Source organism: Arachis stenosperma, chromosome 5 (genome assembly GCF_014773155.1).
Source record: "Arachis stenosperma cultivar V10309 chromosome 5, arast.V10309.gnm1.PFL2, whole genome shotgun sequence".
NCBI lineage: Eukaryota > Viridiplantae > Streptophyta > Magnoliopsida > Fabales > Fabaceae > Arachis > Arachis stenosperma.
In genome coordinates, this window is record NC_080381.1 from 11,096,671 (window position 1) to 11,124,006 (window position 27,336).

The 27,336-nt window shown below is 38.0% G+C and overlaps 3 protein-coding genes across 3 annotated transcripts; 1 reads left to right on the top strand and 2 right to left on the bottom strand.

Annotated features, from left to right (window-relative positions):
* Positions 1-1,333: 1,333 nt before the first annotated feature.
* Positions 1,334-3,734, bottom strand: LOC130978959 (scarecrow-like protein 15). The gene has a single exon (XM_057902291.1). It carries the CDS (start codon positions 3,614-3,616, stop codon positions 2,105-2,107), a length of 1,512 nt encoding a protein of 503 aa, XP_057758274.1. The 5' UTR covers positions 3,617-3,734; the 3' UTR covers positions 1,334-2,104.
* A 17,760-nt stretch (positions 3,735-21,494) lies between these two features.
* LOC130980408 (uncharacterized) lies at positions 21,495-22,223 on the top strand. Its single transcript, XM_057904094.1, has one exon. It carries the CDS (start codon positions 21,495-21,497, stop codon positions 22,221-22,223), a length of 729 nt encoding a protein of 242 aa, XP_057760077.1.
* A 336-nt stretch (positions 22,224-22,559) lies between these two features.
* LOC130980409 (serine/threonine-protein phosphatase 7 long form homolog) lies at positions 22,560-23,589 on the bottom strand. Its single transcript, XM_057904095.1, has 4 exons — positions 23,266-23,589; positions 22,886-23,139; positions 22,681-22,768; positions 22,560-22,583 (listed from the first exon to the last, which is right to left on the bottom strand). Exons 1-4 carry the CDS (start codon positions 23,587-23,589, stop codon positions 22,560-22,562), a joined length of 690 nt encoding a protein of 229 aa, XP_057760078.1.
* Between the last annotated feature and the right edge of the window lie 3,747 nt (positions 23,590-27,336).

The following is a 27,336-nucleotide window of genomic DNA, read 5'->3' on the forward strand; positions in this document are numbered from 1 at the left end:
TTCGCTCCAGCCCAAAAGATGACCATGCCCTTTCACATTTTTTATTCAAGCATGTTTGGAATAAGAAATGATGTCAATTGAAAAAACAAATCAAACGATTTATTAATTAAATTGATTAACTTGTCGATAATAATCTTATTAATTAAATCAATTTAAATCCCAATAAATTCTATCAGGACAATAGAACTTCAAAATAAGTAAAATAAAGTTCTATGGAACACAATAAATTCTTCCTTCTCATTTTTTTTTGTACGGTATCTCCTAACCTAATAGATTAAGAACTAATTCATCACAGATTTGAGCTCTATTTAAAAGTTTGTTATTAGTCAATAGATTGTTGCATGCACAAAAAGAAATTCGAACCGATGGTTATTTACTTTTAAAAAAATTATAGACTCAACTATAATATAAGTTAACTAAATTAATTTTTTTATTTTTAATTTTAAAATTTGAAAAATTAAGATAGTAAAAATTTTTTTTATAACAAATATATTTTTTAATTACTTAGCTAAAATTGATTACAGTTAATTTTTTTAGTGAAACTCTTACTTTTAAGAAGAGAGAAACAACAATTTTGGTTTTGTATTTTATTTGATAATAAACTAAATATAAGATAAAATAAATAATAAAAATAAAAAATATAATTATAAAAAATTGGTAATGATAATAAAAAAATCAGTTGAATCTTCATTAAGTATTTTTGTATTTTTAATAAAAAAATATATAAAATATATTTTTATCGAGAATATGTTAAGTTTTTTTTGTTACATGGGTGTTTTTAATGAAATTGTATAGTTGAAAAAAAGGAATGGTGTTAGTGTGTCACTATTATGGAACTAGTGGATATAGAGTTGAATAACTGTGAATTTACCTAGTGAATCGTGTCAGATTGATAGAATGTTATTATCATTTGAAGCACTTAGTTGAAAAGGAATGACAAAATCTTCAAAAATTAAGAATTATGTATTGTAGAGATAGTTAACGAGTCAATTAAAAATTACAAAAAGTGGAGTGATATTTGATTTTTTAGATGTTGATGATTTTGTCGAAGATGATTAGGAATTAGTTTATTTTATCTGTTTAGTACTTTTTCGTTAATACTCCACCTTATTGTGTTGAATTTTTTATTTAAAAAAATATACTAATTTAATATTACATAACACAATATTTTTATTAATATTTTATTTATCAAATACAATCTTGTATTTATGTAACTTATGCTTAAATTCTTATTTTCTATTTCAAGTGTCATAAGCTGCTCATAATAGTGCGTTAATTAAACAGTAAAGATGCATGTATAATACTAAAATACAATGATTTCAAGAATTTATAATAATTATAATAACAAAATATGACACTGTGAAAGCTAGAGTAGAATCAAACTGGTATGCTAGGCTAGCAGCATTGGTTTTTCTCCCCCTTTGCTTTTGTGGAGATGCTCTCACCCGATGGAGGTGCTACAGAATGTTCTTCCTGCCCAGGCCAAACATATTTCTTCATGTGATCATGTGACGTCAAAGTCAAACAACAAAGCCAGTTTGGTTCTCAGAACATATTTTCATACCGCTAATAACAAAACCAGAAAGAAAGAACCATCATGTGATTATTCAAAGCTTATTATTCCATACTGAATATGCTCGATCGATCGTAATTCCACAAACCTTTGATTTCTCACTTTTGCAGCAAAATACCCCATACCATACCATAAGGCATAAAGAGATAGAAAGGACACTACTTCGAATTTTGACAACCAGCAAAGTTCATTAACATAACAAGAGCCACTGAAGCACATAATGCAACAGACTTAGCTTATCTTCAACAAAGAAAGACGCCCCAATTTAACTGAACAAAACAAAATGGTGGGAATAAATACAAGTTTATCTACTTCCCCCCTTTCTTTTCTCTTTTTGTGTTTCTTTCCCCAATTCACTAATTAAAAACTACTGCGTTACGAGTTGCAAGTTGGAAGCTAATTACCCCTATATATATTATTATTGTTATTATTATTACAATTATTTGATTATGATGATTACAGTACTCTCTATTTTGGTTGTAGTGTAGTGAACTGAAATCCCTTCCCCAATAATGATTTTCTTTCCCTAACCTAACATCGCCAAGCTGACGTGGCAACCATGGCCCTCTCGTGCCAGAAGAGCACAAGCTCAGCTTGGCGTTTTGCCACGTGGAAGCCCCTGATTTGCACCTTAGCCAGCAAGCACTCCGCCTGAAAATCTGCGAACTGGCTTAACTGCACCGGCCTCATTCCGGCACCATAGAAAGCCTCTCTCCACGGCGGAACCCTCCGCCCCGCTCCCTCCACCGCCGCTAGTATCTTCGGGCGCAGCAGAAGCATCTCGATCCTCCTCACCCACTCCCCTCCTGCAACCATCGACGCGTCCAGCGACTCCAGCATCATCGAGTAGAACTCTAGGCTGCTCACCACGCCGCGCCGGAACGACGCCGCTGCCGCAGCCTCCGTCCACCCCTCCCCGTCCACGAACACCACCACGCTCGGCGAAACCCTCCGAACGTCCGCCAGGAAGGCCGCGGTGCTCCCAGCGGATCCGAGCCGTCGGAATATCGCAGGCGAGAGAAGAACGGCGGTTTTCTCGCCATCGACGAACTTCACCGCCTTAAAGGACAGCGTCTCGAAGTTGCAGAGTGGCACAAACTCGACCTGGACGCGGATCCTGAGCTCGTGCGCGAACTGGCTGAGATTCTCCCGAATCAGTTTGCTCTCGACGGCGTACTCTTCGGGAACCACGGCGGTGATGCGCAGAAGCGGCGATCCGTGTTTCAAGGAATCCGCCTTTTCTGCAATCTCCTTCATGAGCGAAGCATACTGGATCCCTAATCCGATATCAAAATCAAGGACGTGCATGAAGGAGGAGCCATGAAAAGCCTCAAGGAGCGCCTGGTTGGTGGTGAAGATGGAGAACATAGGGATCGGCGAGATTCCAGAGAAGGCCTTGAATGTTCTGACGCAGTGGACGATCTCAACGAGGGAGGAGAAACGCGGAGTACGATTGGAACCGGAGAGGAGGCCCTGGAGAGCTTCCTTGAAGTAGAAGGCGGCGCGTTGGAGAGGCTTTGCACCCGCAGGGGATCGGAGGCGTTGATTGAGTCGCTCCAATATGACGTGAGCCACGTGGAGGTGGTTGGTGTCGAAGCAATCGGCAGCACGGATGAGCTCCTCTATGAAATCGAAGCCGGTGGCGGCAGAATTATTGGAGGTGTCGTGGAGGAGATGGTCGAGGGTGGCAGTGGCGTTGGCGTAGTTGTAGGACATGGTTTGGATGTCTGGGAATTCGGAGTGTGGGTCGAAGGAAGGAGAGAAGTCAGGGACATTAGGGAGGGTGGTCTTGAACAAGGGTGGGTTGGAGTCTTCATGGAATCCAAGGTCCTTCATGATGGAGTCCCAATCAAGATTGTGAAGCACATGGTCCTCCAGCTGGTCAAGACACTCTTGCTGTGTGTTGGGTGCAGTAGCCACCAGCGCAGCCACTGCCTTCTCAGGGGTGGGGCTTCTACACAGGTCCAGCACCGATGTGGGCTCGAGGCCGATTGTGCTTTCTACGGGTTTCGGGTTTGATGTCGTGTTATTGTTAACTCTCATCTCTGGCTAGGCACCACCTCCTTTGCTCAAAGTGGATCGCAGGAGAAGGGAAGGCTTTTTGTTTCTGATGATTGTCGCCCTTTTTATCTTTGCGTCTCTATGCGCGCCCTCGCTCTGTTGGTGGGGTTACTTCTCTAACTTATCTATCTATGCCAAATTATATATAACACTATAAGGTGCCCATTAATTTACTATTTAGTTTATTAGCTACGTAAACAATTAAATATATAATATAATAATAACTTAAATTATATATATTCAAAGATATTTTAAAAAATTTTGCACCAATTTTCAATATTTCTAATATATATAGCTAACTATATACTCTCCTTATTAACGCCTATGCATTAGTGATTTGTGTGCTAATTAAGTATGCTTGACATGAGTTAGTTAAGTTGTTTCTTTTCCACCCCTTTTTTTATGGTCGCTTGTGAGACTTGAAGGTTAAGCCTTGTGGTGTTGCATGCCTTTTCTCTTTGCTTTTCTTGCTTGAAAGCTCAAAAGCTTATTTCCTTCAATTTAAACAGCCCCCCGGATATTTAATTTTAAATTGATCACATTGGAAATTCTGGTTAAAATTAAAATGCCTAACTTCATGTCTTAAACAACTTGCCCTGAAAGAAGGAAAAAAGATAATGCTATTGCTTTGTTGCGTCAAAATTGTCATAGATATATAACTGCCATACCTGCGTTTTAGATTGAATGGCTTATATAACAAACTAATAATCCAAATTTCATCAGTAGAATCCCCATCCAACTCCCATCTCTGTCATAAAAATATTGTCGTCTAACCATAAACCCCTTTTAATTATAAACAATTTCTAATCACATGAGGAGGATATTACATTTAAATGAACAATGAAAGACGAGGGATCTATCAATGCCGGCGCCACACACTCAAAACTCTATCACATCTCTTTGTTATGAAACACTATTTCATAGTTAAGGAAAAGTCTAGGGCCACTAATTTTATCAAATTCTGAACATGTAACCAATAAAAAAAGGAAAAAGTTTGGTAACCAAACTTAGGGAACCAAAATCAACCAAAACTTTCTATTTTTAACTTTATTTAATTAGATGAACTAAATTTAATTAGTATTCTTTCACGTGCCTAGCAATATTTATTGTGAACATTAATTATGTATATTAAATAGCATATTATAAATACATATCTTATCAATTTATATTCTTATTAAATGAATATATATAATTTATATTTATGGTTTTTAATTTATATTATAATAACAAAAGTATATTTTTTATTTACTATGTAACATCTATATATTTATACACTTAATTTTTATAATTAATATATTTTTATAATTAATATATTTTTATAATTAATATTATGCAATTTTAAACTATATTTTATTATATATTTCAAATTATTTCATATATGCACTAATAAATTATGATGCATGTTATAATTTTTTTTGAAGATATTATACATTTAAATTAAGTATAATACATGTCTTGAGGTGATTTGAAATTTTTTAAAAATTAAAAATATAAGAATTTGAGATTTTTATTTGGAAGAAAAAAATTATAGAATTATAAATGCATATAATAATAATAAGAGAGAAATTTTTGGAATTTGATTCACATTAAATTTAGAATTAACTTTTAGTATAATTAAATGAGGAAAGATAATTAATTATAGACAGAAATTAATTGTATCAATTAAATTAGGAGAGTAATTTACACTCTCTTATAAACGCAAATGTTATTAATCATATATCTTTATTTATTATCTATAATATTTTGGCTACGTAGCATTACCCAGAAAGGAAAAGAAGTGAGTCATTAGATGAAATCTCATACCAATTTCACACTATTAAAAGCATTATTGATGGCTATTTAATGACTATAAATCACAAAAGTTATTACCCCTAACATTTCTCAAATTAAAATTGTTTATAGGGTGAACAAAGGCAGACAAATGAGAATAGTTGGCATCAAGTAAAAATGATTATTGGATTTTATGGGATTTTGAATAGTTATGTGTGTGGCTAAATTGTAAGAAATTATTTGTGTTTATGTAAAATAGGTACTTTAGATATTAGCTGAATTTATTGACTTTCTTATATAGTTATAAGTTTATTTAAAGTTGTCTTTTGGATGATTAATATTCTTAATACAAATGTTAAAATAAAAAAATAGCTAGAATTTATTTTATTTAGTATTCATTAATTGTTGCAACAATTAATAAATATTAAATAAGATAAGTTATGGCTTTTTTGGCTGATTTTCTTTGGTTACTAAATATTTTCGCAAAGAAAAATATTAACTATGCATAAGCTACCTCGAATTTTTTTCTCTCTATTTAAATCGAACTTGTAACACAACTGATAGGGAAATAAAAAAATCCTTTGCTATGGATTATGGAATGTGAAATGACATTACCTTCCCTCGTCATAACAAACGCGAAGGAAAATTGTTCGAAGTTATACAACATATTCCATTTTTTTTTTTTTTTGCTTAAAGTATCCCAAATATGATATTTTTTTTCTAAGGGTCAGATTAAAAGATTGCAAATTGGAATTGCAAAAATACTTTTTTTTTTTTTTTATACAAATGCACACTTTCAATTAAATACTCAGCTTCCACACGAGGAAAGAACGTTGTCAAGGATATATCACTAGTAGACGAAGTCCATTTAAAGACAAATGTTTAGCTAACATATACTGTAAGAATAAATATTAAAGTTATTAACTAAAAAATATAAAAAATTATACAAAATTTAAATTGTTAATTATGTATTTATTAAAATAAAATGCATAAAACATTCTGCTAATAGTAATATTTAGCTAAACCCTAAAAGATAAAATAAGTAAATATAAAAATAAATGGTTTAATAATTTGTTGTCTACTCAACAAAAGAATATGACCATTTTTTTAAATATTATCTGAAGAAATTATTTTGAACAAATTTATCATAATTGATAATTTTATTAATTATTTTTTAATATTCTTTATTTCATGTTATTTTTTAAATAATAATACTATACGAGTTAACTAAAAAACGCCTTAAGAGAATTGGTTAAAAATATGAAAATGAACTTAAATATATTTAATGTATAGAAAACATGAAAATTTTTGCATGACTTATATTTATAAACTCTATAATTATAATATTTTTAAAAAGTGCCATGCATTAAGATATCCATTAGTAAAACTCAATATTCTATCTAAGTTTTGTTTTCCTATTTTATTAAAATTATTTTGGTATAACTATATTATAACGTTTGCAGTAATTATAATATTTTAAAAAATATTATTAAAATTCAAATAATAATTTTTATTGTTAAATAATATTATTTAAAAAATTATTAAAATATAAAAATATAACTTTAATTTTAACCACACTTACATATTCATCTAGCTATCTAAATATATTCAGACTACAATCTACCATTTTATTACGATGAAGTAACCTCCAGGAAGAAGTGATGCTAAAGTGGAAGTATATAGGTGCATGTCAAAACATCTTTCTACCATGAAACGACAAGAGAGTCAAATAGCGGGCGATAAAGCCTAAAAGCAAGCAAGTTAAGTCGTCTCTTCTTTAAGGTGTGGTCCCACAGAAGTTCTAACTGGACCCCTAGACAACCCTAGCACCACCCATCTTTATTTATACCCTCGGGAAAAAAAGAGAAGAAAGGAAAAAAAAAGCTTTGGGAAAGGTCCATCATTAACAACTTTGTAGAGGGGGCATGGTTTGCGGAAAGTTTTGGCAATGATGGGTCCCTCTACCTGGTAGTAAATATTAGCCGCTAAAAAACCTTACTTAAATATATGAATTACGAGTCTTTGTGATGAACTAAATCACCTTTGTTTCACCTAGCGTGTTTGAGGTGCAGTTTGAATCAAATTTTGAGTCAAAAATTTATAGTATAATTTAAATTGAATAATTAAAAAAATTCAATTCGATCTAATTTCAAGTGGTTTAGATTGGATTGAATTTACGATTTTATAAATTAAAAAAATTAAATACATATAACAAGTCTCAACAATATATTTAAAAAATCAACGATAACATAACAATAAAAATAAAATTATAAGTTAGTTAAAATAAATAAATAAATAATATTTTGAATATAAAATATTTATTAAATAATAATAATACATGAATAATAATGATCCAACGGTTTATAAAAAATAGAATCCAATCAAATTTAAATTAGTGCAGTTTTAATCAATTTTTAGTTCGAATTAAATTGAATGAGCAATTTAAGTTAGATCGATTTGGATTTAAACACCCATAATTTCACCTTTGTTTCCAATACTAGTAATCCAGTAGTAGTAGCAGTAGTATGAATATATATAAAGGATTCTAAGAAACTAGAATTAGTGGAGATCAATTCCATTTGTATGTTTAAGCTAATGTTTGAAGTCCAAATTTCATCTTATGTAATATATAACAATTTATTAATTAATAATAATTTTTTAAATAGAATATAAATTTACAAATATATATAATATAAAAATAAATGATATTATTGCTTTTTTATTTTTTTTATGATATCATTTTATACATAATTTTTTATATTTACATTATATATTTATATAAATTTATAAAAAAAAAACATTAAAACAAGAGCTATAATATTCAAGTAATTATAAATCGTATTTGAAGTGTAGATTATGAGTTTAAAAATTTTAACATACCTATTACCATTGTTTTTTAGTGTCAAACACCAAAAAGTGTCATTCAAAAACACCTCACTTAATTTGTGCGTTTGTATTTTATAACTTATAAGCAAGATATAACATTTACGTATTTTTTTTATTTTTATCAATTTAAATTAAAAAAATGATAACATAACATGATATCAAAATTTTTTATAATAAAAAAAATTTAAAATTTGATCTTTGTTATCACTCTAAAAAAATTAGCATAAAAAATCTAATTCAAAAAGATCTCTTACGTAAAAATTAAATTTATATTAAAAATATAATCATTAACGTATAAATTGTCAATATGGTTCAACCAAAACATATAGTCCTCAATTTTCTAGAAGAAAAACAAACAAATCTTTTCCCTTAATACATAACTCTTTACGATTATTATAATGAGGTTTATTTAACATAAATATTTTTATAACTATCAAATAAAGAAATATAAGTTATAATAAATTGTTTAGTGGAGAAGAGTTTAAATGTGTAACATGTATGAAGTCTTAGATTTAAATTATATTATGGTAAAAAATAACCAAACAATAAAAGAAAAATATTTACCTTTTATAAGATCTTCAGTGTATACTACTTGCATCTGTTATTTATTAATTATTTCATTTAGTACTACTTCTTGTAGTTGGAAATAAATGCTCAACTTTAAATGCTCAACTTATGTTTTATTTATAAAGTTATTTGCAGAAGATAAGAATCTCTCTTATAATTATTTCTTTGTATTGTGTCTCTTTCCTTCTTAATAATACAAATATGATTAAAACTAACTTTAGTTGATTTAGTAGTTAATATATTAGTCCATCTAAATAAATATTTAGTATTTGAATTTTATTTTATATATATAATAATTTATTGACTAAAAATAAATTTTTAAATATAATTTTAATATATAATAGATTAATTTTTGATTTGTTAAATTAAAAAATACATTAAAAACCAAAAAAATATACATATCATAAAAAAACATAGTTACCGTTATCTAATTTTCTTTTCCAAAAAGAAATGTAAGACATGTAAGTTGAAGTTTATTTCTAACTGAAATAACATTCCCAACACCATTTATAATTTCTTTTGTTACGATATTACATAATTACACTTTCTTCAATCAGATTATTTCTGACGAACTCAAGTTTTTGCATGCTCGTGTTCCATTGAATCAGATGAATCAGTTCGTACGAAAGGATAGTGGTAAGTAGAGTTGGAAGTGAGTGAAGTTGAATTGAGTTAAATCAAATTTAAGTTTTGTTCATACCCTGGCCCAATGATAAGGGCCCAGGTCCAACTAAAAGGCCTAATCCGATAGATTAAGCCTAGCTAAGTTTCGACCTTCACATAAGAAGTCGGTGTTCACTACGACTTGCTCTAAAGAAGTCGGACATGAGATTAGCTGGTAGATAAGCACTCATTCAAATGAGTAACCGCCCCTAAAATCTCTCTAACCGCTTCATAAAGCCATATCTTAACCTCCCTAAGATAATGGGACGGTTAACATCCTAAAGATATGGCACTACTCCAACGGTAGTTATTGGCTCACCACTATAAATACACTGACCTCCCTCAGGTATCTCTAAGCCCAATACTCTATAGACCTGCTCACACTCTTGCTAACTTAGGCATCGGAGTGTCTTTGCAGGTACCACCCCCTCTTCTCGCACAAACAAGTCGGACGGAGCCTCCCGAGTTGTGCATCCATTCAGCAACCTCCTCCTTCACACATTTGGGCCAGCCAATGCCATCCATTCAGTCAATCTCCGGTTACCCACCGTAACATTGGCGGCGTTGCCGGGGACCCGAGAGATCATCCATTGATGGCGGACAGATCCCACGAAGAAGGTCACGTGGAAACGGATTCTGAACAAGAGAATCTGGACACGGGCAATAACGACGTGGACCTAGATCTACACCAGGAAGCTAACAATCAGCACAGAGAGGGCACCTCCGGGGTAAAAAACCCGAAGGTAAATTCCTCTGACGGGCGCGCATCAGAAAAAGAAGGACCATCCCATGTAACTGAACTCATGGGGTTAGTCCACTGCCGCCTGGAACAGCTAGAACAAGAGCGGGAGCGACAAAAGGAAACTGAAAGGTACCTAAAAGAGGAGACGGAACGGCAAAAAGAGTTAGAAAGGAAACTCTTAAAGCTGGAATCTTCCCTCAAGAGTCACAACTCCCGCGAGGAACAAGAGGAGCCGCTCTTGGGTGAAGAGGATCCTTTCAGCGAGGACATAATGAGGGCAAAAGTTCCGAGAAACTTCAAAAGCCCGGATATGGACCTCTACGACGGAACCACGGATCCAAAGCATCACCTAAGCAACTTCAAAAGTCGGATGTACCTAGCTGATGCTTCCGACGCTACGCGATGCAAAGCTTTCCCGACCACTTTATCGAAAGCAGCGATGAAGTGGTTCGATAGCCTTCCCCCGAGATCGATCACTATCTTTGAAGACCTCTCAAGGAAGTTTTTGATGAGGTTCTCAATTCAGAAAGACAAGGTGAAACATGCACCGAGCCTCCTGGGAGTAAAACAGGAGGTCGGAGAATCTTTACGAGCCTATATGGAAAGATTCAACAAAGCATGTTTGGAGATCCAAGACTTGCCCATAGAGGCAGTCATAATGGGGCTAGTCAATGGGCTCAGAGAAGGTCCCTTCTCACAGTCCATATCTAAAAGACACCCCGTTTCTCTAAGTGATGTACAAGAGAGAGCTGAAAAGTACATCAATATGGAAGAAAACGCCAAGTTAAGAGACCTGAGTTGGCGACCCGGACCTCTTCCCTCAACTAAAGAGAGGGAAAGGGAAGCCAAGAAAAAGGAAGAACTCGGTCTCGAAAGGCCAAGGAAATATCACTCTTATACTCCCCTAAAAGTTTCCATAGTGGATGTATACAGAGAGATTTGCAACACTGAAAGACTGCCACCCCCTAGACCCATTAAAAATAAAAAAGGGGGGAGCCGCAGCGACTACTGCGAGTACCATAAAATATATGGTCACTCCACTAACGACTGTTACGACCTCAAGAATGTGATAGAAAAGCTGGCTAGAGAAGGTCGGCTTGATAGATATCTCATAGAAAGGTCCGATAGTCACGGAAAGAGAAAGCGAGATCATATGGATAGAAGAGACCCCCCACCACAGACCCCAGAGAGACATATCCATATGATCTCAGGAGGATTTGCGGGAGGGGGACTCACCAAATCCTCTCGCAAAAGACATCTCAAAAGAGTCTACCAGGTCGGGGAAGAGTTACCCGACCTTCCTACCATTTCATTCACAAAAGAAGATGGGCAAGGAATAATCCCCTGGACACGATGATCCAATGGTAATAACTATGATCCTAGCAAATGCCCATCTCCACAGAACCCTAGTAGACCAAGGAAGCTCGGCGGACATTCTCTTCAAGCCTGCTTTCGACAAGCTAGGGTTAGATGAGAAAGAATTAAGAGCCTACCCCGACACCCTATATGGATTAGGGGACACGCCAATAAAACCACTGGGATTTTTGCCCCTCCACACCACTTTTGGAAAAGGGGAAAAATCAAAGACTCTGAGTATAGACTTCATAGTCATCGATGTGGGGTCAGCTTATAATGCTCTAATCGGCAGAGCTACCCTCAATCGACTCGGAGCAGTGGTATCCACCCCTCACCTCTGCATGAAATTCCCGACCTCAGCGGGAATAGCAACGGTAAGGGGAGATCAAAAGCTAGCAAGGAAGTGCTACAGTGAAAGCCTAAACCTAAGGGGAAAGGGCAGAGAAGTTAACACAATAGAGCTCGGCGGTGCAAAGGCCAGAGAAGAGCTGCGACCACAACCGGGAGGAAAAACCGAGGAGATACAGGTTGGTGAAGAGGAAGGAAAAAACACTCATATAGGAGCCAACCTAGGGGAAACTCTAAAACAAGGGTTGACTAAGCTCCTAAGAGATAATTCCGACCTCTTCGCCTGGAAGGCCTCCGACATGCCTGGGATTGACCCCGAGCTCATGTCCCACAAGCTCTCGTTTTATCCAGGATCCCGACCTGTACAGCAAAGAAGACGCAAGCTCGGCCCAGAACGAGCCCTAATAGTAGAAGAGCAAGTACAGGCGCTCCTGGAAGCCGGCTTTATTAGAGAGGTCAAATACCCAACATGGCTAGCCAATGTAGTGCTAGTCAAAAAACAGAATGGTAAATGGAGAATGTGCGTCGACTATACCGACCTAAATAAGGCATGTCCTAAGGACCCTTATCCCCTACCAAGTATTGATACCCTAGTGGACTCCAGCTCGGGGTACCAATACTTGTCATTCATGGACGCCTACTCGGGATATAATCAAATTCCGATGTATGAGCCCGACCAGGAGAAAACATCATTCATCACACCTCGAGCTAACTATTGCTACGTGGTCATGCCATTCGGATTAAAGAATGCAGGAGCCACATATCAAAGGTTGATGAATAAAGTGTTTTCCTCTCACCTGGGGACCCTGATGGAAGTATGCGTCGACGACATGCTAGTAAAAACCAAGAAAGAAGTCGACCTCTTATCCGACTTCTCACAAGTCTTTGACACCATAAGGCTGCATAAGATGAGACTAAATCCCGCAAAATGCGCCTTCGCGGTGGAGGCAGGAAAATTTCTAGGATTTATGCTAACACAAAGAGGGATTGAGGCCAATCCCGATAAATGTAGAGCCATCCTAGAAATGAAAAGTCCGACTTGTTTGAGAGAAGTCCAGCAGCTCAACGGCCGACTTGCAGCCCTCTCCAGATTTTTGGCAGGATCGGCACTAAAATCCCTTCCACTATTTTCCTTATTAAGAAAGGGATGCCAATTCGAATGGACTTCGGAATGCGAGGAGGCGTTCCAAGAGTTCAAAAAGTTTTTAAGCCAACCTCCTATCTTAACCCGACCAGTACCAGGGAAAGACCTCGTTTTGTACTTATCCGTAGCAAACAGGGCTGTCTCGTCAGCCCTGATAAAAGAAGACGAGGTCGGACAACACCCAGTCTACTTCATCAGTAAGGTCCTACAAGGCCCTGAACTAAGGTACCACAAACTAGAAAAGTTTGCCTACTCCTTGGTAATAGCCTCACGCAGGCTACGACCTTACTTTCAAGCTCACACAATAAGAGTCCGTACAAACCAACCCATGAAGCAAATTCTCCAAAAGACGGATGTTGCAGGAAGAATGGTTCAATGGGCAATAGAGCTCTCCGAGTTCGATTTGAGATACGAAACTCGGACAGCAATTAAAGCCCAGTGCCTCGCCGACTTCGTGGCAGAATACGCAGGGGATCAAGAGGAAAAGCCGACTACATGGGAACTCTATGTACACGGATCCTCCAACAAAACAGGGAGCGGCGCGGGCATAATATTGGTAGATGAAAGAGGAACCCAGATAGAGGTTTCCTTAAAATTTGAATTTCCGGCTTCAAATAATCAGGCAGAATATGAAGCCTTGATCGCCGGACTAAAGTTGGCAGAAGAAGTCGGTGCTACAAAGGTGATGATATACAGCGACTCACAGGTGGTGACCTCCCAAATAAGCGGAGAATATCAGGCAAAAGACCCTAATATGAAGAGGTACTTGGAAAAAACTTTGGAGCACCTTAGGCGCTTTGCAGAAACCGAGGTCAAACACATAACTCGAGACCTAAACAGCAGAGCGGATGCCCTATCCAAGTTAGCAAGTACCAAACCAGGAGGAAACAATAGAAGCCTGATTCAAGAAACCCTCCAAGAGCCCTCGGTAGCAAAAACGGAAGATAGGCAAGAGGCACTTGAAGTAGTCGATTTAAACCTCGGATGGATGAATCCCTTAGTCGAATACTTGAAATTCGACATCCTCCCTAAGGAGGAAAAGGAAGCCAAAAGAATCCAAAGGGAAGCACAGCATTACACTTTGGTGAGAAATGTCCTTTACCGAAGAGGGCTATCGACACCATTGTTAAAATGCGTACCGACCTCAAGAACCACCGAGGTGTTGGAGGAAGTACATAGTGGGATCTGCGGAAATCATCTCGGAGCAAGGTCACTAGCCAGAAAAGTAATCCGAGCTGGATTCTACTGGCCGACCTTGCAGAAAGATGCCACAGAATTTGTGAAAAAATGTCAACCGTGTCAGATGCATGCAAATTTCCACGTGGCTCCACCAGAAGAGCTCATTAGTATCACTTCTCCATGGCCTTTTGCAAAATGGGGAATGGATTTGTTAGGTCCTTTTCCCCAAGCGCCAGGACAAGTCAAATACTTGATCGTGGGAATAGATTACTTCACAAAGTGGATAGAAGCAGAACCGTTGGCCACCATCACCGCTCAAAGAAGTCGGAGATTCCTCTACAAGAATATCATCACAAGATATGGGATACCTTACTCCATCACTACGGATAATGGAACCCAATTCACCGATACTACCTTCAGAAGCTTAGTAGCCAGTATGAAAATCAAGCATCAGTTTACCTCGGTGGAGCACCCACAAGCCAACGGGCAAGCCGAGGCAGCTAACAAAGTCATACTGGCAGGACTAAAGAAGAGATTGCAAGAAGCAAAAGGAGCTTGGGCTGAAGAGCTCCCTCAAGTGCTATGGGCCTACAGGACAACACCCCAATCCGCCACGGGAGAAACACCTTTCCGACTAGTCTATGGTGTAGAAGCCATGATTCCAATAGAGATCAATGAGCAAAGCCCAAGGGTAATTCTCCATGATGAGGTCGGAAATGTACGGGGACACAAAGAGGAGCTCGACTTGCTCCCCGAAGTCCGAGAAGATGCCCAGATAAGAGAAGCTGCGTTGAAGCAAAGGATGACTACAAGGTACAACAAAAAAGTCATTCGAAGAACATTCGCTCCAGATGATTTGGTCTTAATCAGAAACGACATTGGAGTCAACAAATCGGGAGAAGGAAAGCTCACCGCAAATTGGAAGGGACCATACAAAGTCAATGAAGTTTTAGGAAAAGGTTATTATAAAGTAACCGACCTGAACGGCACTGAGCTACCAAGGTCGTGGCATGCTTGTAACATGAAAAGGTACTACAGTTAAAAGCGAACTCTACTCCCTGATGTACTCTTTTCCCAACTTCATGATTTTTTCCCAAAAGGGTTTTTTCTGGAGAAGGGTTTTTAACGAGGCATCATAGTAGAGACTAAGGGAAAATAGGCTATCAAGACCCTTAGTAGCAAAAGAAGGTACCTCCCCAATTAATAAAGATCTTTTTCATTCACAATATCTCTTATAATATCCTTCTTTATTTTTTCTAAGTCTTTCTACGAAACGCGCCGACTTAAGCTCGACAAAACGTGAAAATCCCATGAATCGACCTAAGTGGTCGTCAGGATAAAACGACGAGGTACAAGTCAGTGTAAAGAGGTTATATGAGTCGATCGTAAAAACTCGGGAATAAATCCGACTCATAAGTCGAAACGAGACCCCGAGTAGGAAAGCTCGGAAACACTTCGATCCATAAATCGGAGTATAAAACCGAGTAGAAGAAAAACGCATCGCAAAAATAACCTAAGTCATAAGAACTCGCTAAAACAAAGTTGAGTATGAGCGATAACAAAAAAAAAAAAAAAAAGAGATAGGAAAACCTAGGAAGAAGTTTAAAGGATGTCCTGAAAGTCCTTAAACGAAAAAGCTCCGAAAAACGAGCAAGCCAAAAAGAAAGGTTTTTAAGGAAAAGTCAAGGGGAATTCAGAAAATTAGAAAAACATACACGCACAAGGTAACTTAAACCCTTATCCAAAAAAGGGTATTTATTTTGTTAATCTAAACCCTTATTCAAAAAGGGGTACTTACCGAAATATTTTGTTAACGGCCTTAAAAGGCCAAAAGAAATTGTTCAAACTGCACAACCACGAACAAAATAAATAAAGAGTTTAAAAATGGGGGGGCCCACAGGCCGGACCCCCAAAATAGCCAAAGATCATTTTTTCATAGCAGACGGGTCACCACCACCAGAATTGGGAGGAGCGCCACCAGAAGCAGCCACAGGGGAAGAAGAGGAAGTCAAAGGAACATCTGAAGAACTCGGAGCGTCCTTAGATCGTGGAGGGGACTCAATAATCCTCTGCCCACGAGTCTTCAATTCTGACTCGGAAACAACTACGGGGGCAGGAGGATCCACGATGGCACCATCAATAACAACTTTGTCAGGATGTAAAGGAGAAAGATCCAAGTCGGGAGCAATGACCCTTACTTGCTCCAAGAAAATCCTCCAAGACTCCTCGGCGCCATCAGCAATTGAGTCCTCCAACTCATCATATGCCTTCCGAGAGTTCAACAGATCGTTCTTCACGGACACAAGGTCCTTGAATAAGCTTTGATAACTGGCCTGCGCCGTTTTCCTCAACTCCATCTCCATGTTGTACTGGGCCTGCAAAGCCTTCCCCTTCTCTCGAAAGGTATCTCTCTCCTCCCTCAGCTTGGCAATTTCTTTCTTCAACTCTCCCTCATGCTCCTGATATGAGCGAAGCCTCCCCTCTAGCTCCTCGACCTTCGAGGTCGTCCCTAAAGAGCTGAGGGGAGCCTTCTCAAAGATGTCCAAGAGCTTGCCATAAACCCCCGCCGCCTTGAGACTCTCCTCGACCATAGTGGTAAGGTGACCCCGAATAGACATATCATCCATGCCAATATGAACATGGGGATAGATATTCTTTCGGACAAACTCAATGGCATCCGCCTTAACCTCAGAAGCACCAGACTCTAAATTCTTGCGCTTCTTTGGATCAGGGGAAGGTCGGACGACGGGGAGCGACTGAGGGGGAGCTGAAGAAGAAATTACGATAGGCTTGGAAAGAGTCCCAACGTTCCGAGGAGGAGGAGGAGGAGAGATAACCCTGGCACCACCAGACCGAGCGCGAGACTTAGCTTTAGCCTCCTGGACCCTCTGAAAAGATTCTTGAGCGTTTGTCTTTGCCATTTCTGAAAAAGAAAACAATAGCTAAAGAATCAAACAAGTCGGAATGATCAGTTAACAAGTCGGAAATTTAGCAGACCAGAAAAAACTACCTAGCTGTGATTGGACAAAGGTCGGAGACCCTTGGAGAAATTTTTTAGTATCCAAATATGGGGCCCTCCCCCACACTTCTCGGAGGAACCCCACGACGGCAGCCTCCACTTCATCCAGGTCATCCAGACCATATTTCTCACAAGGGGAGGCCTCCAGCCAGTATAAAGGAAAGCGAGGAAAATAATTATCATCTAGAAAAAAGGGGTGATGACCCTCTACGGCTTGCACTTTGAAAAAGAAAATTTTAAAGTCATGAAAAGATTCATCAAAAAGGGTAAAAATCCTCCGACCTTGTATGGCTCGGAAGGAAACCCATTGTTGTTTATTATTCAGCCCACTAAAAGGCTTGGTCATGTGAAAAAGATGGAAAAAGATTTTCAGAGAAGTCGGGAAATCCAGAGCATGGCTAATAAATTGGTAAATTTTCAAGAAACCCCAGGAGTTGGGATGAAGCTGGGTAGGGGCAACCCGACAATGCTGCAAAACAGACATCTCAAAATCTGAAAAGGGCAGAAAGACGCCCAGACGGGTGATCATGCACTCATACATAAAGAAGAAATGGGGAGCCGTTTCGTTGGCTCTCCCATGACAAACTCGGTCCTCTGAACCGGGAACAAGCAACTCATATTTAGGCTCATCCTCATCCGAAGTACAGAGCCGGTGATGGGTGCGAAGGTGAGTAATAAACTCCGCATCAACCAACGGCTCCTCTCCCAGAACAGTAACGTCAACCCAATCTACGGAGGCCATTTTCTTTCTCTAAGAAAAACGAAGAAACCTACAAAAGGTCTCTAAAAAAGGAGAAAAAAGAACCAGGCGCAAGTCTACAAACCTATTTCTCTACGAAGCAAAGTCATACAAAAGTGCGAAAAAGGAGAAAGAAACTAACCTCTTTTTGGAATGAAGGTAGGAAGAAGCGAAAGTCTCCGGAGCACAAGAATGTAGTACGAGTGAATACGACACGTACAAAGAAAGAAGAAGTTTGAAAGATTGCAGAAACGGAAAAAGGAAAGAGAGGGAAAGCATTTATAAACATACTAAGGGGCATAGTGGTAAAAACGAAGCAGTCATTAATGAGAGTGCACCGTTACCAAAGCCATCAATCCCTAAGTGCATCCCTAACGGACACGACGCTTGAATAGACGTAACTGTCAGAAACAAAAGGTCGCGATAATCACGTCGGTTTCAAAACCAGTGAAAGTCGGCTACGAACCCGAGTTAAATACTTGAACCCAAGCCCTAAAGAGATCTTGGGCTCAAGTAGGGGCACTGTTCATACCCTGGCCCAATGATAAGGGCCCAGGTCCAACTAAAAGGCCTAATCCGATAGATTAAGCCTAGCTAAGCTTCGACCTTCACATAAGAAGTCGGTGTTCACTACGACTTGCTCTAAAGAAGTCGGACATGAGATTAGCTGGCAGATAAGCACTCATTCAACTAAGTAACCGCCCCTAAAATCTCTCTAACCGCTTCATAAAGCCATATCTTAACCTCCCTAAGATAATGGGACGGTTAACATCCTAAAGATATGGCACTACTTCAACGGTGGTTATTGGCTCACCACTATAAATACACTGACCTCCCTCAGGTATCTCTAAGCCCAATACTCTCTAGACCTGCTCACACTCTTGCTAACTTAGGCATCGGAGTGTCTTTGCAGGTACCACCCCCTCTTCTCGCACAAACAAGTCGGACGGAGCCTCCCGAGTTGCGCATCCATTCAGCAACCTCCTCCTTCACACATTTGGGCCAGCCAACGCCATCCATTCAGTCAATCTCCTGTTACCCACCGTAACAAGTTTGGTTCATAAAAACTGAATTTGGTTCACGGTTCAACTCAATAACAATCAAGCTTATTTTTTAAGTTTAAATTCGACTTACTGAAAACTCATGAACTGGCTGGAGTTTACAAACTGACTCAAATAATAGGAATATAATCTATAATTCTATATTAATAAATTATAATTTATATATTTTTTAAAATATTTAAAAAGATTAATTTTATATATTATTTTTCTATCAATAAATTATAAACTTTTTATTTATATTCTACATCAAAATTATATATAAAAAATAAATATAAAATTTTAAATAATTAACATCATTATATATATATATATATATATATATATATATATATATAGTCGAGTCAGTTCACAAGCTAATGAGTTGAACTTATCTAAGTTCAAGTTCGACTCATTTAATTTATGAGCTCAATTCCAAACTTAAATTTGGTTCATGAATTTAACTTATCAAGTTATTAACGAGTCGAGCTTGCTCATAAACTCACTTAACTCACTTTTAACCCTAATAGTAAAACTTAGCTTTTTTCTTGTCTGGAAATTAACTTAACAGATCCATGACTAGTAACATTTTTTATTGATGACTTCTATAGTGTTCTTTATTATAATACTTAAATTATCTAATTTATTTTTATAAATAAAAAATAAAATATATAAAATAAAATTAAAATATTTAAAATTTATTAAATATTACTTATTTATTTTTTTAATAAATTAGATACAATATCATAGATATCATAACATTTACTTTTTTATTTTCAGGACACTTTATTTTTTTCATATCGAGCCCTGAAGGAATACTATTAACTAGCTTTTTCCTTGCCTTATTTGACGTTTTAATCCTTAATTCGATATCACAAAGCTTAATGATTTGAATCTTCGAGTCGACGACTTCACAAGAATAGTTTAACTAGGAACTTAAGGAAGCACTCCTTGTGCTGAAATGGTAATTAATTATAGTATTTATTAAAAAAGGTATAATTATAGTAATTTCCTTAGGTAATGCAACTATCTAGTACAATTATATTAATTTAAATAAACTACATTATCATTTTGGAATATGCATCTGGGTATTTATTATTTAACTTGTTTAATGATCATCAATGTAAACTTAACAATGAAGTAGAGAATACATACTCGTGATGTTTGAATGGGATTTGTTATGTTCATTTTATTTCCTTATCATTTTCACTTTAGTTAAGGGTCGGTTTATTATCATATTTAATGGACGATAATACTAAAGGAACCATAAAAAACAACTCTAAACAATTTAAATTTATCTTATTCATAAACATTATTGTTTTACGATTTAAGCACTTAAGCCACACAAAAAAGAGCGAGGGGGAAACATAGACGTACTTATCAAGATTCCAGCAGCGTTCACACTAGCTATGGGTTATGGCCAATGAAAATCACTAATTTTTCTATGATTATCTACCGTTTCCATCTTAATATAATAGTAACCTTCTCCTTTAGGCACATTAAAAGAACGACTATATTACGTATAGAGTCTAACAGTTTTATTAAATTTTGGCCAACATATAATTAACAAAAAGAAAGTGATTAATTTTATATTATCGGATGAAATTTTATACCATTAAAATTATTATTAATAACTATTTGATGACTATAAATCACAAAAATTGTTGACCTCCTAACACTTTTTTTACGTATATATTAAAATCAGTTATTAATATAAAATATATATTAAAATATAAATATATATTAAAAATAAATTAAATTATATATATTTATATATAAATATATTAATAATTAATTTTAATATATAAATAATATTTTTATTAAAAAGATAGTTACACATAATTAATATTTATTTACATTCATTTGTTTTAATAAATCGAATAAAAAACACATCAATTGTCTTAAAATGAGTATATATTATTAAATCTTTGTCAGCAAATTAAAGTTATCATAAATATTATTTTTTAAATTTATTTTAAATGTGATTTTTTTACATTTATTAATATTGGATAATTTAATATGGACAAAAAACCATATTAAGCCAAGTCTCACTCGAAATTACGGATATCAGCAAACTCAAAGTGATTTCAGGAATGAGCCAAAGCCTATATTAATATAAATCGAACCAGAGTGGTTCGAACTGCACAAGCAAGTAATTCGAACCAAGGCAGTTCGAATTACTAGTAGAGAGAAGTTAATAAATCGAACCAATATGGCTCGAACTTGAAAAGCAAGTAAATCGAACCGAGGCGGTTCGAATTATAGAGAGAGACGCTGATTAAAGTAATTCGAACCAGGCTGGTTCGAATTACACAAAGCCTAGTTCGAACTAGGATGGTTCGAATTAGTGGGAGACGGAGCTGTATATATATGGTTGTAAACGTGAGTTGCTCTCATTAGAGGGTGTAAGATGGCTAGTGAGGAGAGTTTTGTTGTTTTGGTTCACCACAGAGGATCCATTAAGAGAAAAACTCGTTCCGGCGTGAAGTTCACAGATAAGGATACTCTCTGTATTGTCATGACTCCTACGACGAGCTATGATGACCTTGTTAGATCTGTACTGATGAAACTTGGTCTGGAAGGTGCGAAGCGGGTTAAGAAGTTTTTCTATCGCATTCCAATCACGGTCCTCCAGGATACCGTGAAGTATGATTGTTTCACGATTGGTAGTGACGAGGACTTGCAAGTCATGTTTCTTTGTCGGCTGCAGTTTCCCGAGGTGAGGACACCAGAATTGTTGGCAAAGCTGGTTGATGTGGTATCCAGCTTAGGGGGTTCGAACCGGAATACCACCACTTTAGCCACGGCAGCCGATTCTAGTTCCAGGCATGCCGTTGGTTCTTCCTCCGTCCCTGTGTACGAGCCAGTGGTCCAAGCTGTCGCCTCCCCATCTTTTGCTATTGATCTCAATGGCAGTGTAGGCGACGAGGTAGGTTCAAGGGAAAATCTGCCGAACGCTTTACTGGGCGTTGCACCGCTTGGCGTTGGAGACGGATTGTTGGGTGATGCAGAGGAGGATGACATCGAGCCGGATATGATTGACGATGACAGCGGTGATGATATTGGAGCGAGTGAGCCTGCATTGGCGGTAGGTGGTTCTAGCTCTGACACACAGCAGTATCCACCACAACTGGAATAGGAACGGCTCTCGGATCCCCCAAGTGCATCTCCGGAGACAAGAACCTCTTTCCATGCTGACTCCACCACTCGAGGAACTCATGCGATGGTCCAGGGTCGGCAACAACATCGAACCTCAGCACGGTCTCCGCACGAGAGTCCCAATAGAGATGCCACTTCTGCAAATGGTACGGGAACCATCGATCGCCGCCTCTGCCGTCCTTCAACATCAGAAAGTCGATGTTCAGGGCGGGATTCGGACGCGACTGCACCCCTCCAAACTGCGAAAGAACCCTATCTATCTGATGCCACTCTATGACGGCAAAGTAGATCAGCGACGTCACAGACCGCCACAACGTCATATGTCGAGGCTCCAAAACCTCTGGATGCACAACCTCAACATCAATTGTCAAGGAAACTCATGGACCCAACTCATAAAGTGTGGTTAAATAAAGAAACTTATTAAGTAGCGTACTCACCTCCCTGTCCTGTAACCGGTCTATCCTCAGCCTCCACATATGCACTCTAGGACCCTTCTCGCTACCGGAATGGTTGTATCCTGACCACCTGCATCATACATGTGTCTTATGGCTACTTAAATTTGTGTTTAGGGTTTGTAATACATTATTAATGAACATGGAGTTATTTATATTGAATTGAAATAGAGAAGGCTGAGTAGAGTACCTCGACGCCAATGGCCAGCTGAACGTCTCATACCCTGCAGGCCTAAACCGAGGAAATCGCCAGAAGATCCAAGACTGAAGTAGCTGAAGTGGGCCCGCTAACTTGACCACATGTCTGTTCGCCACTCGGCACATGCACCTGTATAACCATGCCAGTGCTGTAAAACCCCAGCTGTAGGTTCCCATCTCCTCCAGCCTAGCTACGTAGGGAAGCCATCTGATGTGAATGCGGTTGCCGGACTTGTCCGCAAACAGCTGCGTACCCAACAACATCATGATGTACGCACGGGCATATCGCCGCACAGTCTCGTCATCGGCTCCCGCGGGGCACTCACCAAAAGTCTCCTAAAACCAGCTGCAGTTCACTGCGTACTTCTGAACCTGGCTGGGAGGAGGAACCACTCCAAGCAACTCCTGGAACCACACCCAGGCTGGACAGCCACCCTGGATGTAAATTTGGAATTCTGATAGGCAGCCGCTCACGTAACGCCCGTCCACTAGCAAACCCAACTGGTATGCCACGTCCTGAAGTGTGATCGTGCACTCTCCGAACGGCATGTGAAACGTGTGCGTCTCCGGACGCCATCGCTCGATGAATGCACTGACAAGGGCCTCGTCTAACCGGAACCATCTATCGTTCAACCTTGCAAGATGGTATAGACCGGCCATCTGCAAGTACGAAACGTATCTGTCATCGAGTCGCATGCCCTACTGCCGCCGCATGCTCCTGATGCATCGCTGAGGCTGCGCATGAAATGCACCGCATTGTTAAAACCAACTTAATAACCAATGACAAACATAACAACACGATAAATCTTCTACAAAACATCATACTAAATAAAACCGCATAAAAATACATGAACGAGAACCACATGCAAAACAAACCCATAGACCACACAACTAAACGCTGACATAAAACAGCTTAAGTAGAACCACTAACATAAAACAACTTAACTAAAACCACTAACATAAAACAGCTAACATAAAACAACTAACACAAACCACTAACATAAAACAACTAACAGAAACCACTAACTTAAAACAACTAACATAAACCACCAACATAAAAAACTAACATAAACCACTAACATAAAATAACTAAAACAAACCACTAACATAAAACAACTAACAGAAACCACTAATATAAAACAACTAAGATAAACCACCAACATAAAAAACCAACATAAACCACTAACATAAAACAACTAAAATAAACCACTAACATAAACCACTAACATAAACCACTAACATAAACCACCAACAGAAACCACCTAGATAAACCACCAACTAAACCACCATCTAACCCGCATGCAAAACCTCTAAACTAAACCACCAGCAATACAACTTCGATTTACCGCTAACATAAACCGCCACTAAAACCGCATGCAAAACCACTAAGTCACATATACCGCTAGCACGAAGTTATTTCTGTACTAACCTCATCGTTGATGACCCCGGCTATATGAGCAACTCCGTCCAAGCGATATAACCGTGCCGGATCGTCCCCCATCAGCAGAGTATTCTGTTCAGGTCTTCGTCGGAGAGAATCTGAGTCATTTTCTCTGGGATTTGGTGGGGTAGGGGAAAGGAAGAATGGTTCGAATGAGGTTGATTCGAACTCCTTATATAGCCGAATCACTACTAATTCGAACCAGGTAGGTTCAAATTATTAAGGAGCCACGAGAAGGGTAATTCGAACCAGGTTGGTTCGAATTACATAAGTTGCAATATTAGGTATAAGTCGAACTGGGCTTGTTCGAATTATGTGGAATCGAAGTTTGAACCTCCTTGGTTCGAATTACATGCAACGTTTCCTCAACCTAATTCGAAACTTTAGCGGTTCGATTTATTAAGGATTCTAATTCGAACCATACTGGTTCAAATTACATAAAGATAGGCCTTGGCTCATTGCTGAAACGATTTTCACTTTGGCTTATTTACGTAATTTCCAACTTGTCTTGGCTTATTATGGTTTTTTGCCCTCACATTTATGCATATCAACTCTATTTTTTTTGTGTCTAAACATGGAAAGAAACAATGCAAACACTATCCCATCCAGTTTTAGGTAATCCTAGGAACATTGACGCCGTTGTTAGGGACATAGAAATTAACACCCCATGGCAGATGATCACTTGGAAGACGGATGTACAGCGTCCAAATCAGATCTAGACTTCCAAAATAAAGACAACGATGACCAAACGATCGCGATACCCACTCAGAGAACAAAAGGACCACATGATGAAGGCACCTTGATCCCTCCTCGTTGGAGAATTAATTTTGAGATTCACCATCCAAAAGATGAAGATCAGCCCCATTCTATCGAACTTATGGGATTACTGCACGGACATCACGGCCGACTTGAACAACTCGAACAGGAGATAGAGCAACAAAGGGAGGCAGAGATAAATCTTAGGAAAGAAATTAAATGATCGAGAGAGTTGGAAGAAAAGCTCTCAAAGTTGGAATCCGACCTTTGAAGTAGGAATCCACATATGACTCGGGAAGACACCCCTCTAGGAGGGGAAGACCCTTTCATCAAAGACATCATGCTGGCAAGGGTTCCTAGAAGCTTTAAAAGCCCTGTCATAAGCCTTTATGATGGAACGACCGATCCGAGACACCATTTAAGCAACTTCAAGAGTCGAATGTATTTGGTCGATGCCTCAGATGTGACTCATTGCAAGGCCTTTCCAACAACCCTAACCAAGTCGCCCATGAAGTGGTTTGATAATCTACCACCTAGGTCGGTCACTAGCTTCGACGACCTCGTAAGAAAATTCTTCACCCAATTTTCAACAAAAAAAGACAAGGTCAAACACGCACCTAGTCTGTTTGGAGTCAAACAATAGATCAGAGAATCCCTCAAAGACTACATGAAAAGATTTAAGAAGGCGTGCTTGGAGATCCAGAATTTATTCACCGAAGCGGTAATAATGGGGTTGGTCAATGGTCTCTGAGAGGGGGCCTTTTTCTTAATCTATCTCAAAGCGTCATCCGATCTCTTTAAATGATGTAAAAAAGCGAGCTAAAAAGTACATTAACATTGAGAAAAATGTCAGGATGCGAGAACCTGATTTCCAACAAGCACATCCTTATCAAGCTCGAGAATAGGAGAAAAAACCCAAGAAGAAGGAAGAATACAACTCGAAAAATCCAAGGAGGTACCACAATTACACCCCGTTCTGCGAGTTTTCCTTGTAAACATTTATAGAAAAATTTTCCATACCGAGAAAGCTATATGGACAATCTACAAATAACCGTTACGACTTAAAAATGTGTTAAAAAAAACTGGTCAGCAAAGGTCGGTTGGATAAATATCTCAAAGCAAGGTCAGACAGTCAGGGAAAGAGAAAAAGGGATGATGAACACACCGGCCGAAGAGATCGGCCCACCCAAACTCCAAAAAGACATATCCACATGATAGCGGGTGAATTTTCCAGAGGAGGGCTAAAAAAGGTCATCCAGAAAGAGACATATAAAGGAAGTCTATCAAGTGGAGGAAGAAACTTCCCACTTTCCAACCATTTCTTTCACAAAAGAAGACGCGCAAAGTATAATACCCTGGCATGATGACCCCGTGGTAATCACCATGATACTTGCTAATGTAAACCTTCATAGGACCTTGGTGGACCAAGGAAGCTCAGTTGACATTCTATTCAAGCTTGGTTTCAACAAACTAAGGTTGGAAAAGAAATAATTGAAGGCATATCCAGACACCCTCTTCAGGCTAGGGGATACGCCTATCAGATCATTGGGCTTCATTCCCTTACATACTACCTTTGAAAAAGGGATGAGGTCCAAAATCATGAGTATTGACTACATTATTGTTGATGTAGCTTCAGCCTATAACGCCCTGATAGGTTGGATGACCTTGAATCGACTGGAGCTATTGTTTTCACCCCTCACCTCTGCATGAATTTCCGACGCAAGAAGGGATTGCTACGGTAAGGGGAGATCAAAAGTTAGCAAAAAAATGCTACAATAAAAGTTTGAATCTGCGTGACAAAGGTAAAAAAGTCAATTCAATTGAACTCGGTGGAGTCCGAGGAAAAGACGAACTAAGACCACATCTTGAACAAAAGATGGAGGTAGTGCAGGTCGGAGATGAAGTCGGAAAAAATACCAACGTAGGAATAAACCTAGGGGCAAATTTAAAAAAGGGTATCATCAAGCTCCTACGCAAAAATTCTGACCGCTTCGCTTGGAAAGCGGTCGACTGACGATTGGATTTTTGACGGTTTAGAATTTTACAAATGAAATCTCGTCGAAGTATAGTCTCTAAACCAACAATAATCCTTTCATACAAAAATTTGTTTGTCACAAGTACAAACCCCTAAAATCTATAAACCGAAGTATTTAAACCTCGGGTCGTTCTCCCTAGGATTTACAATAAAGTGTTTTGTTATTGGTTGTGAGTTATTTTGGGGTTTTTGAGATTATAGACAAGAATTA

Bases quoted from the DNA above. Each gene is read 5' to 3' on its own strand.
- LOC130980408 (XM_057904094.1), top strand. From the start codon at position 21,495: ATGGCTAGTGAGGAGAGTTTTGTTGTTTTGGTTCACCACAGAGGATCC.
- LOC130980409 (XM_057904095.1), bottom strand. From the start codon at position 23,589: ATGCGACTCGATGACAGATACGTTTCGTACTTGCAGATGGCCGGTCTA. The intron at 22,769-22,885 runs GTACTCTACTCA...TGTATGATGCAG, and splicing joins AGCTGGCCATTGGCGTCGAG to GTGGTCAGGATACAACCATT. The intron at 22,584-22,680 runs GTGAGTACGCTA...TTGTGCATCCAG, and splicing joins ACCGGTTACAGGACAGGGAG to AGGTTTTGGAGCCTCGACAT.
- LOC130978959 (XM_057902291.1), bottom strand. From the start codon at position 3,616: ATGAGAGTTAACAATAACACGACATCAAACCCGAAACCCGTAGAAAGC.